The sequence below is a fragment of the Notamacropus eugenii genome, chromosome 1 (genome assembly GCF_028372415.1).
Source record: "Notamacropus eugenii isolate mMacEug1 chromosome 1, mMacEug1.pri_v2, whole genome shotgun sequence".
In the NCBI taxonomy this organism is placed as follows: Eukaryota; Metazoa; Chordata; class Mammalia; order Diprotodontia; family Macropodidae; genus Notamacropus; species Notamacropus eugenii.
This window is the reverse complement of record NC_092872.1, coordinates 265,901,837-265,922,678: the sequence shown is the minus strand read 5'-3', so window position 1 is coordinate 265,922,678 and position 20,842 is coordinate 265,901,837. Positions and strand designations below refer to the sequence as shown.

The 20,842-nt window shown below is 41.7% G+C and overlaps 1 protein-coding gene across 6 annotated transcripts in view; it reads left to right on the top strand.

The window, feature by feature from the left end:
* Positions 1-20,842, top strand: part of LOC140517508 (solute carrier family 22 member 15-like) — a 229,343-nt gene that overhangs the window by 68,064 nt on the left and 140,437 nt on the right. For all 6 annotated transcript variants that reach the window (XR_011971612.1, XR_011971613.1, XM_072628843.1 and 3 more), the window contains 3 exons: positions 2,996-3,104; positions 18,209-18,281; positions 19,820-19,981. Coding sequence is in view for 4 of the 6 variants with exons in the window: in XM_072628843.1 (XP_072484944.1) it covers positions 2,996-3,104; positions 18,209-18,281; positions 19,820-19,960 (323 nt within the window). In the remaining 2 variants the exon portion in view is untranslated. The remainder of the gene's footprint in view (positions 1-2,995; positions 3,105-18,208; positions 18,282-19,819; positions 19,982-20,842) is intronic.

The window sequence follows — 20,842 nt, the reverse complement described above, 5'->3', positions numbered from 1 at the left end:
ATTCATTTTTATAGAGTAATTACCCACATACTTTCTCCTCACATCTCCTCTCAGTCTTCCCCCTGAGGGACAAAACAATAAAGAAAAATAGTTTCTTAATTCATCCTCTCCATCCAGAAGGCTTCCCCCACCCTCTCAAGCCTCTCCTTTGTACCAGTGACTGGGCTTCTGGGAGATCTAAGTACATCACTTCTTTTCACAGCAAGAGGCAAAGGTTTTCCTTAGGAAACAGGGTTTGTAAAAAGTAAAATGTGGTTTGTCCTTCACCCATTCAATATTTATTTGCTAGGGCAGACAAAGGTTTAAATTAAATATACCGCAAGAAGCAACTGGCTACTTGCCATGGCCAGAGACAGAAGGAGAGGAGAGTGAATCACTACTCACTCATTTACTCTTGCCCAGCTGCCAATCTCCACCCTTCCTTCTTATCTGTCTCCCTCTCATCTCCCTTGGGAAGTTTCCCAGAGCTTTTGGCCAGCAGTAAATTCTGGTAACTGCCGCAGGTCTGACCAAAGAACAAAGCACCATCACCCCCTTTGGAAGCCTCTACAGCTGCTTGCTTCTTCTGCTTACCCCAGAGCCAAAATGGCAAAGACTGAAACTGGAAAGGGAATCCTGCATGGTAATGTCACCTTGCATGGAGAGTCTTGCACTTTCTCCTGCTTCTTTCCTCTTCTCTCTCTCTTAAAAACAAAACAAAACAAAACAAAAAACAAAAAACAAACCAGGCTAAATTTTCATAAGCAGAGCTCCAAGCAAATGACTGAAACCTTTCTGCTTCGATCCAAGGGCAGAGCTGAGCCCATCTGCTTATACTTCTTCCAAACTTTCCCAATTTTAAAGCATGAATTTTGGTGATTGGAGGTAGAGGGTGTCTTTTAAAAAAATGTGATATATACATACCCAAGGATCAGGAAAATCTGGGTTCAGGATCTGCCTCTAATACGTTCTGGCTATAGTTCTTAGTCACTTAACTTCTTAAGAGAAAGTGCTGACCCACATATGAAGAGGGAATTTCCTCACCCCAAGGTCCCCTATATTAATGGAACCACAGTCCAGACTGTCTTCTATTCCTGACTCCATAGAAGACTATCCACTAGAGAATATTTCCAATCTTCATCGAACTCTTCTCCAGAGTGTTGGAGCAGGTTGTAATCTGTACAAGTTGGGGGAAGGAGCCGTATTTATGAAATCATAAATCCTTGAAATATCAAAGTATTATGATGTGTTCTCCCTCCATGGAATTAGGTTTGATGAGCTAGGTTTTGGGGTTTGGGATCCTGCCTGCAGTATCATGCACTAAGAGCTCATGGCCATTGGCATCTTCATGCAGAATGGTACTAGATGCCATGAACTTTACAAGCTCCCAAGGGAATTGAAAGAGTGCTATATTTAGAGTTTGGTTTCAAATTCTGTCTTTGACAATCATTATCCATGTGACCTTGGATAAATCATCTTACCTATCTGAGCTTCAGTTTCCTCGTTAATGAAGAGAAGGGGTTGAAGTGGATGACTTCAATGCCTCTTCCAGCTTTAAATCAATGAGTCTTGAAACCCTAGAGCATTACTGGAGGTCTGATTCTTGGCTTCCCCAACGTATTATAAGCTCCTCAAGAGTATGTTGTGGGTTGGATTTCTAACATGACATCTACAATGCTAATTACAGGACTGTTCACATGGCAGAAACTGAATAAATGCAGATTGAATGATTTCATTGAATTACACTATCTGCATCTAGGAAACTGAAATACTTTTAATGATCCTAAGCTATTCCCCGGTATACAGAGCTGTCTTTTAGACACAGCAGGTCTCCAGGACATGTATGCTTGAGGATCTTAGAACACCAAGGAATCTAAAGGAGAGGACAATAAAGAGTTGCATGGTGGCACAGGCAAGATCCAGCATATTTTCAATGATGACCTATATGTGAGAAGTATGCTAAGAGATATCAAGGAAGAAATGTATGAATGGAAAAAGATGTAGACTGGTCATGATCACATGGCAAGAACAAGGGATAGTGGGTAGGCAGTCTGAGTACATCACTTATACACATGAAATGGAAAAAACCTACAGGGAGACCACTAACATTTCAGGTATCTCCTTGAGGATGGATCTGTGGAAGGGAAGAAGCAAGAGTGACACAGGGTAAGATGAGTAGATGGGTAATAATTTATGCTGTTGGATGGAGGGTGACATTGTTGACCTCATGAATCCAGTGATTCATTAAAAGACTTTGAGAAAGAGGGAAGATGTAATATTGTAGCATAATAAACATTAAGAGGTTCTATCTCCCAAGAGATTAGCTATCAGTTGTCTGTTAAAAAGAACTTTGCAACCTTTAAGGTACTTAGTAAATATCAGCTGTTAGTGGTGGTTGAGCTCTGGAAGGCATGGAGTAATAGTAATGGCCCTTCAATCCTTTAAGGACTGGGAATGTCATGGATCTACACACTCCTTCTATCAGTATAGACTCTGGGCAAGTAGGTTGCACAGTGGGTAGAGTATGGAATTTGGAGTCAGGAAGTTGTTGTTGTTCAGTTGCCCATTGGCATTGTAGATATCATGTTAGAAATATCCAACCCACAACATATTCTTGAGGAGCTTATAATACGTTGGGGAAGCCAAGAATCAGACCTCCAGTAATGCTCTAGGGTTTCAAGGGTCATTGATTTAAAGCTGGAAGAGGCATTGAGGTCATCCACTTCAACCCCTTCTCTTCATTAATGAGGAAACTGAAGCTCAGATAGGTAAGATGATTTATCCAAGGTCACATGGATAATGACTGTCAAATCATTGCCCATTGCCCTTGGCCCATTTCCAAGAGGTTAATGTTTTCAGTGACAACTGAACAATCAGAGTCATTGCAGCTGACTCTAGCCTGACTCTTTTTTGAGGTTTAATCTCCTGAGAACAACTTCAGTCTGATTTAGCTCTCCAGTTAAAGCACCACCCATTTCAGTCCTGATAGAAATCATCCTTCTTTAATTTTCCATAGGTTTGTTTTGGAATCCCATATTGCTGGCCTTGAGTGGAAAACTGGCCATAAGTGCTGCCTTCAACACGGTCTACATCTACACCTCAGAACTCTATCCTACAGTGATAAGGTAGTCATGCTTAATATCATAATTAGTATTTTCAAACAACACCAGAATTTCAATGTATGATATCTAAATGTGGAAGATTGACCGCCATTTATATTGTTAATAGCATGATCTGTCTTCTATAGTCTTCTCCTTTTGGAGAATTAGATCATTTTCATGCTATACTCAGAAAGTCTCCTGGATCCATGATCTCATCCATGTAGCTCTAAGAGTGCTGATCCCAACCCATTCCTGTTTGACTCTTGACCATGTCCTACCATACTTCACCACTCAGGATCCTTTTAATGCACTAGAAGTCTTTTGTGATTTCTCCTGATGTATGGACCCCAATGGTGCCCATAGACAGTGATAATCCCTTCTCCCTGACACATAACAAGTCTCCTCAATGACATCCTTTACTATGCTTCTCCTTGGTAAAGTCCCATTTTAAAAATACTGATATTTGATGGGCATTATAGTATAGCTGTGAGATGTGGAACCCTACTGTTTCCTAAAAATTAGAGACAGCTACAGGGTGCAGTGCATAGAGTGCTGGATCTGAAGTCAGGAAGACCTGAGTTTACTTGCTAGCTTGTGACTAGACTTACTTAATTCTCTCTGCCTCAGTTTCCTCAGCTGCACAACAATGGGGATCAGAACAGTATCTACCTCCAAGACTTGCTTTGAGTATCAAATGAGATAGTATTTGTAAAGTGCCTGGCACATAGTAGGTGCATAATAAATGCTTATTTCCTTTTTTTTGTGCTTCCTAGAAATTGAAAATTAGTATTTCTCAGAGGGCCATGGAGAAATGCATGATCGTAGTGAATAGGCTGCAAGACTTTATAAAGAAGGTACTATTTCCTCCACAGCACTTAAATATATTTGCCCAAACAGGTTTTATGTGGGATAAAGGAAATTTGATTCCCCACCCCCACAATTTCAGTGTGCTAAGATGTTAGCCTTATACCTTTATCTTCAGAGACACAGAATCCTGAAGAAAATCAATTGAGGATAAAAAAGAAAAAGAAAATCAATTGAGCAGTTACTGACACTTATGTAGTACTCACTGTGTCTCAGGTACTTTGCTAAATGCTCTACAATTATTATTGTCATTGTCTTAATGATGACACTAATCGAAGGATCACAGATTTTGACTTGGAAGGGACCTCAGAGAGACTCAGCTCCAATCCCATCATATTATAGATAAGACTCATCTTCCCAAGTTCAAATCTGGCCTCAGCCACTCACTAGCTGTGTGACCCTGGGCAAGTCACTTAACCCTGTTTGACTTGGTTTCTTTATCTATAAAATGAGCTGGAGAAGGAAATGGCAAACCACTGCTGTAACTCCGCCAAAAAAATCCCCACATGAGCCATGAAAAGTCATACGTTATTGAAATAAACCAACAACATCAAACCTAAATAAACAAGGGAAAGTCACTCAACCTCCCTGGACCTCAGTTTCCTCATCTGTAAAATGAGGTTGTGTAAGGGGCCCTCTGAGCTCTCTTCCATCACTAGATCTACAACTTGTTATCCTAATGGGGTAAACTTGGGAAAATCACTTACACTTCCTGGGCCTCAGTTTCCTTATCTGTAAAATGGGGAGAGAGGTTGGATAAGATGCCTAGATCTATGATCTTATGATTAGCAGGGCTTGGTTCTGAACCTGGGTCTTCCGACCCTAAATTCTCTTTTCTGCATTGTACCCCGCCTTTCCATCCTCCCTGCCAAGATATTAAGGGCAAATTTATGGTGTATTTTGGTGAAATGGGGACAATGTTACAATATAATCACAATATCTTGAAGTTGGAAGTAAACTTAGCTGTCATTAACATAAATCTTTACCTTAGAACAGCATCTGGAACACAGTACTTAATAAATACTTGTTGACTGACTATCTAGGAAGCCCTTCTACATCCTTCCCATTAAGTGGTTATCCATCCCCAGCTTCCAGACCTCCACTGAGAGGGAATGTATTCCTTCCCCAGACAACCATTCCATTTTTAAAAAGTTTTGAGGATTAAAAAGTGTTTTCTTGCAAAGCGTATTTCTCGGCAACTTTTATCCATTGCTTCAGCCCCTGCCCCCACCTCTTCTGTGGGATCCAGCCGTTAATGGCTCCCATTCAGGGATGACAGGTGGTAAGGAAGTATGGGAAGGGGTGGGAGGAGGACCAGTGAGTTGATCAACAGGGCAGAGTATGGGAGTCAGCATGAAATGGGAGGAGCAATAGACTGGCAGCCAGGGGACCAGAAGCAAACCACTTTAACTGAGTTTCCTTATCTGGAAAACCATTATAATAATGTAGCCTACATGTTACCTACCTTGCAGGGAGTGCTGTAAGAAAAAACACATTGTAAATTTAAGTTGCTTGGTTAATAGGACTGTGGCCATTGTTGTTCTAACCGCTGGGAACAGGAGACTGGACTGAGTTCACAGGTTACTCCCTGGACTCGAAGATTATCCCATAAAACAATGGACTCCATTCAAATAAACCACAGGGTGTGGAGAAAGTGATGTGTCAGGGCCCCATGAGCAAAGGAAACAGGTATTCAGAAAGCTGGTGGTTGCCAGAGGATCTCCAGCTCACCATGCTGGTCTCCGCCCCCTGCCCAGTCCTGTAGGACAAATGTTTTTATGTAATAAACCATGACTGTCATGAACTATGCAGGAACTAAACTATGTAGGAACTAGAAGCTAAGAGCCAATACTCAATGGTAAATACTTCTAGCTTCTAAGGTGCAGTTTATTTGCTGGAAAATATATGATTTCATTTTCTTCCTCTGTTACAGGGTCTGGGGTCCATGAACTTACAAATTTGATAACTGTATTTGAATATAATTGGTATCTTTTGTGATTCTGTGTATTTATACAGTTGAAAACATTTTTTTCTGCAAAGGTGGCCCTAGGCTCTCCTAGATTGCCCAAAGAGTCTGGAACACATACACACACCCAACTACACACACACACACACACACCCAACTACACACACACACATGCACACACGCCAAAAAATCCTGCTCTGATATTACCCAGTTCTGTGGAGTTACACAATTGAAATGAAATAGTAATCAAAGAACCTCTGTTAGCCCCAACTGCTATGCATTGTGCTAGGCTCTTGGGATTGAAAGATAACAATTGAACAGTCCCTGCCTTCAAGGAGATTTTGTTGTTTTTCAGTTGTTTAAAGTCATGTCTGACTCTCTTTGACCCCATTTGGGATTTTCTTGGTAGAGATACTGGAGTGTTTTGCCATTTCCTTCTCCAGCTCATTTAACAGATGAGGAAACTGAGGCAAAGAGGGTTAAATGACTCACACAGGGGCACAGCTAGTCAGTTTTTGAGGCTAGATTTAAACCATGAAGATAAGCCTTCTTGATTCCAGGCCTGGTAGGTACTCTATGCACTATGGCGCCACCATATTCACATCTAAGCAAGTACAAGGAAACTAAGTAGCATGGTATAGTGAAATGAAGCCTGGACTTGTAGTCAGAGGATCTCAGTTCATCTCCTGGATCTTCCAGCTTGTGTGATCTTGGGCAAGTCACTTAACTTCTGTAGGCCTCAGTTTCCTCACCTGTAAACTGGACTGGAGTTAGACAGGAGGGGTTCCAAGATCCCTTTCAGCTCTAAGATTCAATGTCAGGTACATGTAGAACCAGCCTTTGGATTCTTTTTTTCCTCCACTTGTCATTCTAACTTCGATGCCTATGGGTCATGAGTTCATCAGGGTGGGTAGTCCCTTCAGGCATCCTGACTGAAGTCCATCTATCACCTTAACTGATGTTTGGACAGCCTTGCTCCCAAATGCATCATTACCTGGTTTCTCAGGCTCTACCAGGGCTTGCTCTCCACTCACCATGATTAAATACCATGAGGAAAAATAGGGAAGGAAATAAGCATTTGTAAAGCACTTACTATGAACCAAGTGCTTTACAAATATTCTCCTGTTTGATCTTCACAACAACCCTGGGAAGTAGGTTCTGTTATTATCCCCATTTTACAGCTGAGGCAACTGAGTCACACAGCTAATAAGTGTCCGAAGTTAGATGTACTGTACTTCCTAGTTACTGTAAGAAAGCTTCAATGGAGAATTTGAACAAATACATTTAATAATCGTTGTCAGATCATTAAATGAATGTGCCCTAGTCACACCCTCTAGTTTCATGTGATTGTTAAAAACAATTTGTCTTGATGGCTTTTGTTTTTACATTAAAATCATTTCAGGAAATACCCTTCCCTTCCTCCCAATATTGGAGCCTCCCTAAAAACAAAGAAAACAGTTAAGCAAAAATACTCCATATAGTGGTCATGTCTGAGAATGTATACAATGTATACAATATTTTGCTCTGCTAGTCCCCCACCTCTTGCTCAGGAGGAGAGAGGTGTATTTCCTTATCTGTTCTTCAGGACGATTATTAGTTATTCAGTTACTCAGCCTTTGGCTTCCTTTTCCTAATCTTTCCTTGACCTTGTTGTCTTTATTTACATTGGGCTTCTGGTTGTCTTTATTTCATTCTGTACCGCGTCATATAAATCTTCCCCAGGTTTCTCCAAATCCCTCATTGTCCTAATTTCTTACTGTACAATAATATTTCATTACATTCATATCCCACAGGTTTTTGTTGTTGTTGTTGTTGTTTGGTTGGGTTTTTTTCAGTTATTCCCCAGCAGTGGGCATCTTTACTCTCACAACGAGTATTTTGTAATGTGTATATTGGCTCTGTGTTTTTTGTCCTTGACCTCATTGTCCTCCTGCCCCTCCCCCTGTAGTGAGCTTCCTTATAGGATTCAAACTCATGTCTTCTGATTTCATGTTTACTGTTTTTTTCCCTTACATCATAGGTCCCAAGAAATGTTTATTGAAGGAATCAGTTACCTAGGAACTTGGCATTTTTGGCTTTGAGGTAAAGGAGAATAGAGAAACTTGTCAGGATTCCCTAGGTGATTTAGAATTCCCAGACTGATGTCCATTAATCACTGTCAGTTTACTTATCAAACCATCACCACCTACATTTTCACTTCAGCTGTCACCCTGTAACCTCTTGTTTTAGAGAATTGTCTCAGGGCATTGAGTTTTCTTTCCTTCCTTCCTTCCTTCCTTCCTTCCTTCCTTCCTTCCTTCCTTCCTTTCTTCCTTCCTTCCTTCCTTTCTTCTTTCCTTCCTTCCTTTCTTTCCTCCTTTCTTTCAATGATTTCTCATTTAGAACATTAAAAAAATGTCTATTGATAGCTTGGATTTCTTTCTCTGAAAACTGCCTTATCAGATCCTTTGACAATTGGTCAGTTGGGGAATGGCTTCTCTTTTTGTAAATTTGGATCAGCTCCCTATGTATTATACTGAGAGGTTAAATGACTTACTTGGCAAGCATGCATCAGAGGTAGGACTTAAACTTGAAGTAGCTTGTTGTAGATAGGGCTTTGTACTGGAGTCTGGAAGACCTGGGTTCAAATTGTGCCTTGCATACTTACTACCTGTGTGACCTTAAGGAAGTCCCTTCATGTCTCTGTGCCTCAGCTTCCTCATTTTTAAGATGAAGAGATAGGACCCAGTGGCCAATATGTGGCTTCCAGCTCTAAATCTCGGTATGATCACCTGGTCTTGACTCTTTCCCAACTATGCCATGCTGTCTCATTAACATCTTATTAAGCATCTTCTATATCCAAGTGAAGTGGGCCGGGGATAGAAGTAATGATGAGAAACAACAGTCTTTTTGTTAGAATCTGCTGGAAGACGTGGAGCCATGAACCCAGATGAGCGTGAGCCAGCTGTAATGCTAGAAGGGCAAAGGGGGGAGGGGTCCAGACAAAATACTATAAAGAATACTATGTTGCAGACATCTCTTTAATCTGGGAGGAGTGAGAAAGGATTCAGGGAAGAGGGTAGGATCTGAGCTGGGCTTTGAAGAAGGAGCTGGAAATAGAAACAGTGCCTTCTGGGCATGGCTGATGAGCTGTCCGATCGCACACACCCAGATGGGAGAGGGCAGATATCCCAGTGCTGTGGAGTCTTGGGATGATGGGTCAGGGATCTCTTTGCTAGTTCCTGGGGCTGGTCTGGAGCCTGCTATGAGGAAGGCAGATTACTAAGCACACTCCTTTTGTCTGGTTTAACTTCTCTCGTGTTACCTGTGCTTTCAAAGCCCAGAGCCCTGAAACTCAGACTGTGTATCCTGCCACCAGCCCCTCCCTGACTTCCTTCTGGTTCGGCTTCCATTAGTGACACCGCCTCGGGTCCTTTCCAACTCCTCGCCATGTCTGCCTGGCTCTTGGCGGTGTCTTGTTCTGCTGCATTCCTGGCTTCTGCCTCGGCTGGGATTGCCTCATTCACTGGGCTCTCCAAGTAGGGGAGGGTTCACTCAGCCCCCTGGATCCGGCCCAGGTCCCACCCAGGGCTGAGGATCTACAGGACCAGTATCATCTTGTCCAGGTCCTGGTGAGTCCCCTGACCCCTGGCTCTTGGGGGCATGGCCACTCTGGGGATCCCCCCGGCCCCACAGCATCTGACAGAAGCACAGCCCCAGGACACCACCCTGTGGTAGGAGCCGGGCCACATGACAATGTGCAAGCTAAGGCTTTGAGCTGGGGCAGAAGCACCCTGAGAAACACAGCATCTCCCTGGCTGTGGGTCTAGCTCTGGTTCTGGCTCTCATTAGCAAGGGCTCTCAGGAGGTGCTCTGGCAGGGGAGGGACATGACCATCTTGTACCCATTTGAAATGAAGGTTTGACCTTAATCTTTGGGAGTTCTGCTCCCAGTGAGAGCCTTACTGGTGGAGGCCAAGTCACCAGCTTTGGTTGCCCCCATTTTGGAGGAAACACGCTAGTTATTTAAAGTATCTGAAAGGCTGCTGTATAAAAGAGGGCTCATAGCTATCGTTTGATGGATGGGCCACTTTGGAAAACTGTCTTACCATACATTTCATGTATTTAAGACCATGATTCTGAGAAGGGGTCCATGGACTTCACCAGCCTGTCCAAGGGGACCAGGATACATTCCCAAAAATGTCAAGAGCCCCTTCAGTGGAGGATCTGAGTTTCCTTCTAGCTTTAGGCTTCTAGTTTTCCTTCACATATCCATGCTTTTCTAAATCACTTTCCAAGCTCTGCTTGCACACCTCCCCTGCCTTAGCCAGGCACTCTCTCCATGGTGGGGCTACTGTGGGGTCAGAACTGTGCCTCTCAGGTGTGGCATTTGTCCATGTTCTTTTGTCATTGGCCCCAGACGCTGCGATTGCTCAACCATGTGATTCTAGGACTCAGTGTACCCTTATTACCTGCTTGCCACACAGACCAGGAGTCCCCATCTCTTTGCTGGCCAATAATTTTCAGTTTACTCATACACCCTAATTTCAGGTTTGCTTAGGAGCCAAACCCAGCCCTCCAGGGATTCACACAGTCACCCCAAAGCTCCAAGGATCTGTGCCCAGATGTGCCCCCAACCTCTCCTACACTTCCTCAGCTTCCTAGAGTCACTTTTCTCTCCTCACAGACTCTTCATCAAAACTTTGTCTCTCTAGCTATCCTCCTCCCCCACTCTGTACTCCACACCCAAGGGCTGGTTTGCCAAGCCATGCCTTCTCCATCAAATGCCAAGATCAAGAGATTGTCCTGACTGATTCTTAGAACAGAGGTGGGGCAGCAGCTGAGTGAACAGGCACTATTACTAGTTTGCAACACAGGAGAGATGAAAGGTTAGGTGAGAACTGGGGTTCCTGGAATATATGCCAGTTTGTGGGAGGGAGTTCAAATGCATCTGACATAGTAGAGGGCACTTACAACCCCAAAGACCCTTTAATATTTCCTGGAAATATCAAGATATTTTCTTAGACCACTCCTCAGAAGGCTTTCTGGGAATTGGATTAAAAAGTGGGTTTGCCATGGACTGGCCCTTATTTACTCACAAAATCCCTTTATCATCTATGACAGTGGCAGCTCTCCTCTCCCCAACTGATCAAGATTCTTTGGTCCTATTCAAATTTTTTATAGAAATTATCCATAGCTGAGAAAAGCTGTACATGTAGGAGAAGGAGCTTTCTTCTATAAAGGCAGCATTTGATCCATGGCACCATCACATCCCTCCCTAGCAGTTCAGTAAAATTTAAAAACAAAATCAGGGACAAGTACCTCCAACATGATTTGGAAATTCAACCCCCAATAGAGAGGGGGTGGGCCCTTTTCTTCAGTCAGTGTAATTCAACCACAGGACCCATGCCAGGCTACTGTTATCAGTAAGCAGAAGTCCAGTTATGGAAATGGGCACATTCTTCCACTTCCCTCAGGCATCCATGCAACTCCCTTGCATCTGCAGAGGTTTGCAGCCCTGGGATGGTCCCTGGTTGCCTTCTCCTAGGGGTTCCTCAGTCTATCAGTGTCCTTCCTAATCCCTCACCATCCCTTCCAGATTTAATAGCCATCCTCTTCTGTACTATAGTTCTCACCTTCCATTTTAAACTAAACTCATGCTTTGCATCTCAGGGCCAGCAGGAGACAAGTCCCTGTGATAGCTGGAGGTGACTCTGGTTGCTTCCCATTCTCTGCAGCCTGAGAGCCCAGCTGAAGATCATGAATCCCCAGGAGAAATGTTGTGGATCAGGTCTGGCTGAACTCTCAACGTCCCAGATGACAGTCCTTCCCAGAAGCTAAAAAATGGAACAACAGATAGCATTCTTGGCTATTGTTCTAGCATTTAGCAGGGTTGCCTCCAGACTTCAGTTCCCCTGGTTCTGGTTTGCTTGTCCCAGATTCCACCAGTCCCTGCTCTGCCTACACACCCTGACCTGGAACAGGCTAGCATGGGGAATAAAGTACTGAACTTAGTCTGAAGACCTTAGTTCAAAGGGGCTTTGCTATTTAGTATACATGTGGTCTTGGGCAGGGCATAGAACTATTTAGAAACCAGCCCCCAATAGTATTTCATAAACAATAGTATTCCTTAACTTTTTGGATGGATGTATTTTAAAATCATTTTTTAAAAATCCAATATTAAGTCATAGGATCATAGCTCTAGAGCTAGAAAGTACTTCTATAATGTAAAGTACTTGTAACATGAGGAAAAATAAGTCCTGAGAAAACTAGGACTTAAAGATGAAGTCACTTGCCTGAGATCACACAGTAGGCAGTAAGTAGTAAAGATGGAAATACCACGTTGCCTTCCTGAGATTCAGGGTTCAAATCTCAGCTCTCCCACTTAGAGGCTGTGTGACCCGGGGCATGTCAGTTTGCCAGGGAAGACTCCATTTTCCTCATCTGTAAAATGAGAAGAATTGGATTAGACCAGCGAGTCTCAAAGTATGATCCTGGGGATTCCCAAGGTCAAAATTATTTTTGTAATACTACTAAGATATTTTAATTTCCAGTGTGGTAAATATGGGTATATTTGACCCACATAAACAAAACCTCTTGGGAGGGGTTCTCAGTAATTTTTTCTATAGTGTAAAGGGGTCTCAACACTAAAAAAATTGAGAAGCACTGCACTAGATATCATAAACCCTGAATTCTAAGAACCCACTACTCTGACCTTGGACTGAAGGACAGGTTACAAGGGAGCACAAGATCTCTGCGCCATCTAGTGTCTGTCTGGAGCTTTGATTTTTGGTCCTTAACTTTCTGCAGTTTAGCTCCTTAAGTCAATATTATTCTGGTTTCTGGATAACTCTTGCTGTAACATGGGCCAGTTCAGACACATAGAAGGGCCTTATTCCCACTGCAGGCTCTTAGAAACCAATAAAAGCCCAGTTACCACGTGGAGCCCATCAACCCAGTATGGTCTTTGTGCCAGCATCCTCCACTCTTGGAGGGTGTTCCTGCCTCCTACATCCCCTCCTCCCCAGGGCCTTTTCTGATGCCCTTCCTTGACCTCCAAAATGCCTTTGTATTTCAGATGTATTTTGTGTTTATCTGGGTGTGTAGGGCTTTCAGGAAGCAACTTGAGACCAGGAACAGTTTTGGTTTTTTTGCCTTTCTTGATATCGCCAGTGTCTAACCCAGTGTCTGGAATACAGCAGGCCCTTAATAAATGCCCATTGAGTTCAACTGAAATGCATTGAATTTAATTGAAGGGTCAACTCCCTTATGTCACTCCTAACGGATTAGAGACATTGCCCAAACTTTTAAGTTTTACCTAATCCATGATGACTCTTTCACCAGGAATGTGTTTCAGCTTCTAACTCTGGGAATAAACTTAAATTTATCAGCTTCTGTTTAAAGTCTGTAGGATTATAGGATTTAAAACTGAGATCATCTTGTCCAGGAATTCTTCAACCTGTCCTTAAATTTGTTTTTTTCTTCATATTTTGATAACTATATTTCACTAGAATTGGGTTTTTTTGTAAGCTCATGTAATTCTATGTATTTATAAATGTGATTCTGAGAAGGGATCCACAGATGGCACCTGACTGCCAAGGGGTTCCATGATACAAAACAGGTTAATAAAAGGTTAATCCTGATCTAGTCTCAATCTCCTCAGTTTTAAGAGGAGGAAACTTAGGCCCAGAGAGGAAGTGATTAGTTCAAGTTCACACAGATGGAAAGCAGCAAAGCTGAGATTTGAACTCAGGTCCTCTGATCTCTTGTCTTCTCAGTACTCATTTTATTTGCACCAAGATTCCTCATTCAGGGGTGAAAGGATTGAACCCCTCTGCTGTAGGGGACTAGTCTGTATTTGTTCCATGCATACCCTTAGTGATTTTTAATTTTTTTGTTGTTCAGTCATTTTTCAGTCATGTCTGACCCCTTGTGACCCCATTGAGGTTTTCTTGGCAGAGATACTGGAGAGGTTTACTATTTCCTTCTCTGGCTCATTTTGCAGATGAGAAAATTGAGGCAAACAGGGTTAAGTGACTTGCCTAGGGTTACACAGCTGATATCTAAGGCCAAATTTGCAGGGGTTTCTTGTATTTATTTATTTTTAGATTTCGACATTCATTTCCACAAAAATTTGAGTTCCAATTTTTCTCCCCAACTCTCCCCCCCCCCCATAATACCTTGCATTCTGATTACCTCTTCCCTCAATGTGTCCTCCCTTCTATCACACCCCACCCTTCCCTTATCCCCATATTCTCTCTTTTCTTGTAGGGCAAGATACCCCATTATCTGTGTTTCTTATTTCCAAGTTATATGCAATAATAATTCTTAACATTTGTTTCTAATACTTTGAATTCCAACTTTTTTCCCTCCCTACTTATCCCCACTTGTCCTCCCTTCTATCATCCCCCTCACCCCACTTGTCCCCTCCTCCCCTATTTTCCTGTAGTGTAAGACAGATTTTCATACCAAATTTAGTGAGCATGTTATTCCCTCCTTAAGCCATATGTGAAGAGAGTAAGCTTCACTTTTCCCCTCTCTCCTTCTCCCTTTTCTCCTCCATTGACCAAGATTTTTCTTATCTCTTTTATGAATTATAGCCTGCTCTATTCCATTTCTCCCTTTCTCCTCCCAGTATTTTTCTCCCTCACCCCTTAATTTTTATTTTATTTATTTTTTTACGGATATCATCTCTTCTGATTCAACTCAACCTGTACTCTGTGTGTGTGTGTGTGTGTGTGTGTGTGTGTGTGTGTGTGTACAATCCCTCCACCTACCCAAATACTGAAAAAAGTCTCAAGAGTTATAAATATCATCTTTCCATGTAGGAATGTAAACAGTTCAGCTTTAGAAAGTCCTTTATGATTTCTTTTTTCTGTTTACCTTTCTATGCTTCTTCTGATTCTTGTGTTTGAAGGTCAAATTTTCTATTCAGTTCTGGTCTTTTCATCATGAATGCTTAAAAGTTCTCTATATCATTGAATGACCATTTATTCCCTTGAAATATTATACTCAGTTTTGCTGGGTAGGTGACTCTTGGTTTTAATCTCAGTTCCTTTGACTTCTGGAATATTCTATTCTAAGCACTTTGATCCCTTAATGTAGAAGCTGCCAGATCCTATGTTATCTTGATCATATTTCCACAATATTCAAATTGTTCCCTTCTAGCTGCTATCAATATTTTCTCCTTGACCTGGGAACTCTGAAATTTGGCCACAATATTCCTAGGAGTTTCTCTTTTCGAGTCTCTTTCAGGAGGTGATTGGTGGATTCTTTCAATATTTATTTTGCCCTCTGGTTCTAAAATATCAGGGCAGTTTTCCTTGATAATTTCATGGAAGATAATGTCTAGGCTCTTTTTTTGATCATGGCTTTCAGGTAGTCCCATAATTTTTAAATTGTCTCACTGGACCTATTTTCCAGGTCAGTTGTTTTTCCAATGAGATGTTTCATGTTATCTTCTATTTTTTCAAACTTTTGGTTTTATTTTCTAACCTCTTGGTTCACCTCATAGTCATTAGCTTCCCTGAACTCAGTTCTCTCTTTTAAAGAACTACTTTGTTCAGTGAGCTTTTGAACCTTCTTTTCCATTTGGCTAATTCTGCTTTTTAAAGCCTCCTTCTCCTCATTGGCTTTTTGGATCTCTTTTTGAGTTTGCCTCTTTTTAAAGGTGTTATTTTCCTCAGCACTTTTTTGGTTCTCCTTTAGCAGGGTGCTGACATGCTTTTCAAGTTCTTCTATGGCCTCAGCTCATTTCATATTCATTTTGGAGGTACTGGAGGCAGAAGCCTTGACTTCCTCTGACAGTATGCCTCGTTCTTCTTCATCTGAAAGTATGGAAGGAGACACCTGTTCACCAAGACAGTAACCTTCCATGGCCTTATTTTTTTCCCCTTTTTTGGGCATTTTCCCAGCCAGTTACCTGACTTCAGAATCCTTTGTCAAGAGGAGGGTCCCAGTGCTCCTTCTCTCCCCAGTACTGTGCTCAAGGCTGAGATTCATATCAGCTGCTGAACACCTCCAGGGGCTTTGGGTGGGGATGGGGCCACCACTGAGGGCTGAGGTTCAGATGAGCTGCTCAATTCCCCCAGAGGCTTTAAGCTGAGCTGCCTGGACAATGGACCCAGGCTGCTTCTATGTAGCCACCCGCCTCCTCCTGCTGCTGCTACTGCTGCTGCCACCTGGGGCTAGTTCTGGGGGAACCCCATTCCCCTCTCGCACAGCTGGGAAAGCCCTCCCCAACTGACCTTTGGAGCTTTCTTTGTTGCTTGTGGGTTGAGGGATCTGGGACCCTCCCTGCTGGGAATTCTGCCCTGGAGGTCTGTTCAGGTCCTGTTCCTCACAGTGCTGCATGGTCAGATCTGGGCTCTACTCCACTTAGTGTCTTATGAGATAGACCTTTCTTGTCGACCTTCCAGGTCACTTTTGGCTGGAAACCTCTTTCACTCTGTTGTTCTGTGGCTTCTGCTGCTCTAGAGTTTGTTGAGAGTCATTTTTTAAAGGTATTTTGTGGGCTGTAGGGGAAGCGCTAGAGTATATATGCATCTTTCTACTCCGCCATCTTGGCTCTGCCCCCTGGAATTTTGTAGTTTAGTTCAACTCAATAAACAATGTTTATTTTTTATTACTATTATTATTTATTACCACAAACAGAACATTACAATCAGTTCTAGGGAGATACAAAGTTCAGGTAAGATATTCATGGAACTTAGAGTGTTGGGGGAGGGGGCAAGGAAGGACATTCAATTCATTAAGCATTTATTAAATGTTTACTGCATGCCCAAAACTGTGCTAGCCACTAGGCATAAAAGAAAGACAAAATGAAACATCTCTGCCCTCAAGGAACTGACATGCTCATGGGAATGACATGCGCAGTGATGTTCCAATATTGTCTTTCTGAGTTTTTGTAGTTTACAAGTTTTCTTCAAGAGATAGCTTCATCCCTCCCATCTTTCCCCTTCCTCATCCCACTGCAGCCAGCATTGATCTGTTTATTTATTTTTGATGCTATTTATCTTTTTACCCCCTCAGAACTAGCATCAAACTTCATTAAAATGGCTCTTAGGTGAGTTGCTGCTAGATGGTGTGGTGGAGAGACTCAGGGCTTCAGAGTCCTGTCTCAGCCTCTTCCAGGACCTGGGATGCTTGGCTCAGTTTCCTGATTTGTAAAATGAGAATGATAATAGCACTTGCCTTACAAGGTTATTGTGAGGCCAAAATGGGATAACCTCTATAAAGAGCTATATAATCCCAACAATTCTTATATTATTTTTGAAAATACCAGTGGATAGAGCACATTAGAGAAAGAAATGGCAAACCACTTTGGTGTCTTTGCCAAGAAAATCAAATGGGATCACAAAGAGTGGGACATGACTAAAAAGACTGAACAAAAACAGACCTGGAGTCAGGAAGAGTTAGGATCCAGCCTTAGTGTGATCCTGGGCAAGTCACCTAGCCAAGGTACTATGGCTTATGTTTCATATGTATCCTCCTGGCACATGGGAGTTAATGAGTAAATGAAATACTTGAGTGACTGACCATGAAAGGATAATACCCAGGGGTTGTAAATCCCCCAGTGGGCTCTAGACTCTGAAACTCTGAGTTGTATTCTCTGATCTTTAAAATACAGTTATTATGAGAGAGAATTTTCACATTGGCAGCCTTATACATTGATGAAATCAGTGATCCAAACCCTTTTCACCACTCTCTTTTCCAACAACTAACTAACCAGCCTATAAGCAAGTGAGGAAACAAACAAACAAAACCAGATAGGAATTGTTTGATGTCAAAAGATCTGAGTTGTAATTCTGACTTTGTACATACTGTATCCTGTGTGAATCACTTAACATTTTTTAGTCTCAGTTTTCTTATCACACAAATGAGAGACTCAGTAACCTTCAAGGTTTCTTTAAATCTAAAATCCTGGGACCTTTTTAGTTGCTTATATGTCTTCTCTCTCCCCATTCTGCAATGACCTTGGACTCCCAGAATTCCAGTATCCTTGATCAGAAGTTCTTATCTGGGGTCCAGGTCCATGGATCAGTTTCAGGAGGTCCATGAACTTGAATGGAGAAAAAATTACATTTTTATTTTCACTAAACTCAGGTTAAAATTGAGCATTTCTTTGAATAATTAATGTAGGCAACTCTTTGCTGGGGTTCATAGGCTTCACCAGGTTGCCAAAGGGATCCATGATATGACAAAGGTTAAGAACCCCTGTCCTAGATTAATTCTGCATGTTAGATCTCTAGCTTCTGGGATTGGCTTTTGCATCTCTTATTTACGGCTTATGATTACTTCTCTGATTTTTGTCTTAAAAGGAACGCTGGCCTGGGGGTCTGTTCAATGACTTGCAGACTTGGTGGTATATTGGCTCCTTTTGTACCCACCATGGTAAGTCAGATTTTTGTTTTTGTTTTTATTTGAGAGAAAATTGCTGAGATACTTGTAGGAATGGTAGCTTGACTTAGGGGAAAGTAATGGATTTGGTGTTAGAAATAAATACATGAACTCAAGTTTTGTCTCTGATACTTGCTAGCTGTGTGGTCATGAGCAAATTACCTAACCTCTCTAAACCTCAAGAAACTCCCTAAGACTTTGAGATGAAGATGGTTTGCATTGTTGGAGAAAATGAGTTCCCTTGCACATTGACATTTGCTTTGAGATTTTAAAATCTTTACGTTTTCTTAAGCGTCAAAGTGGTACAATGGATAGAGCACTAGACCAGGAGCCAGGAAGACAGAGTTCAAATGTAGCCTCAGACATCTACTAGCTGTGTGACCTTGGGCAGATCACTTTGCCTCAATTTCCTCAACAGTGGAGGATAATAATAGCACCTACCTCCCAGGGTTGTTGCGAGCATCAAGTGAGATAATATGTGGAAAGGGCTTAGTATAGTGCTATAAAAATGCTAGCTCTTATTGTTAAGCACTTCCCTGACTTTCGTCTTGTAAAAAACAGCACTTTAAAACAATTATTCATTATTATTATGAATTTGACAAACTTTAACACAGATCAGTGCAGAAAAAGGTTTGCACATCAAACTATGAATCATTGTTACATACAGCTTGTTTTTTTATAAAGTATATAGTAAATTTAAAACGTTATTTCTATCCTCATTTTCTCACCTGTTTCTGATGGCCTCATCTATGTATTTAAAAAAATATTTCATTGATGAAAAAAAGTGTACTTGTAAAAAGATGAATCATCCACCTCCAAGACCTGCTTCTGTTCAAATCCCAAAGAATATGAAATTTATCATAAATATTTTATGAAATCAGCCTTCCTGGCTGAGTTGGCCTATGGTATGGTGGGAAGAATGTTGGATTTGGAGTTGAAAGAAACCTGCATTCAAACCCACCTCTGATGGTGCGAGTTGTGTGACCTTGGGCAAGTCACCAATCCTTTGCTTCCTTATTTGTAAAATATAGAGATGAATGCCTATCTTACAGGGTGGTTGTGAGGTTCCAATTATAGAATGTAAATAAAGCACCTTACAAAGTTTATAGTGCTAAGGAAAAGGAAGATATTTGTAACCCTTTGTTTGCCCGTAGGATCTTAGAGTGGGAGGGCATCTCTGAGACCAGTTAGCCCAGTTTCCTTATTTTCCTGATGGGGAAATGGAGGTCTCCATCAGCAATGTTGATTTGAACTCAAATCCTCTTGAGGCCTCTTATATTTTGTTAAAATTTCCTCTTTGCTGTGTTTTCTTGTACTCATTTGTGGGGGAAGTTTGGCTTTAGGATGAAATGTGAGCTTATTTATGAAAAGCAGTTTTCTGCGTATTGATTTTGTGGAACATTTGAGAGGACTGTCTTTATTTATGGTAGATGACTCAATGAGGTTGAAAATGAATTTGAGAGTCTTGAAAGAACAGTATGAAGGGTGTGAAAAAAATTGGTCATTTCAACCGCTGACATTTACAATTTCAGAAATCTATCAGTCCATCTGTCCCCTTTGTGGTGTTTGGCATCAGTGGGCTGTCAGCAGGATTCTTGGATCTACTTCTTCCAGAAACTCTAAATCAACCAATAATAGAGAACCTTCAGGATCTGCAAGCCTCGGAAACCTAAGTGCTAAGAAGGCATGAGAAGGTTGGCTTTTGTTTTTTAATGTTTATTTTTTCTTTTTTTAATGTTCATTTAAAAAATGTTTTCTTTATTTTTCTTTTTTTAAAGTATGGGAGGGAATAAGTAATCATTATAAAGAACAGAATGATTAGTGGAAATATTTTATCTGCGTGGTAGAATGACCCACATATACAGGTTGTGCTCTATTTGTTGATTATTTTGATAACAATGATGTCATTTATATAATATGTTGCAATAACCATCATAATAGGCCCATTTTACAAATGAAGATGCTAAGACCCAAAGAGGTTGAGGGACTTGAGCAAGGTCACACAGAGGATGCATGAGAGGTAACGTTTGAGGTCATAGGATCATAGCTCTGTATCTGGGAGGGACCTTAAAGGTCATCTAGTCCAGTTCCCTTTTCTTACAGGTGAGGAAACTGAGTCCCAGGGAAATTTGAGAGATGTCCAAAGTTGCACAGGTAGTGAACATCAGAGGTGGGAGGTGAATCAGATCCTCCCACTGTAAAGTTAGTGCATTTTATATTGTTTACATCTTTCTTTGGTGGGGATGGAGGCTGAGGATGTCATCTCAATCTATGATTCCAGAACTCCCATTGTGGAAATTCATTCCACCAAGGCAGACAGCTACTCCCTTATCATTTATAGTCCTAAAGAGTTGCCTGGGGTGCAGAGAGACTGTTGAACCTAGGGTCCTACAGGTGGTAGCTAGGTGTTACATTTGAGGGAATGAGGTGCAGAGGGTGAAATGATTTTCCCATGATCCCACAGTTAGCGTATATCAGAGCAGAGATTTGAGCCCAGTTCCCTTGACTCCATGTTCCTTGTGGTTTCTGTTATGTAATGCTGCCTTTTCTGCCAA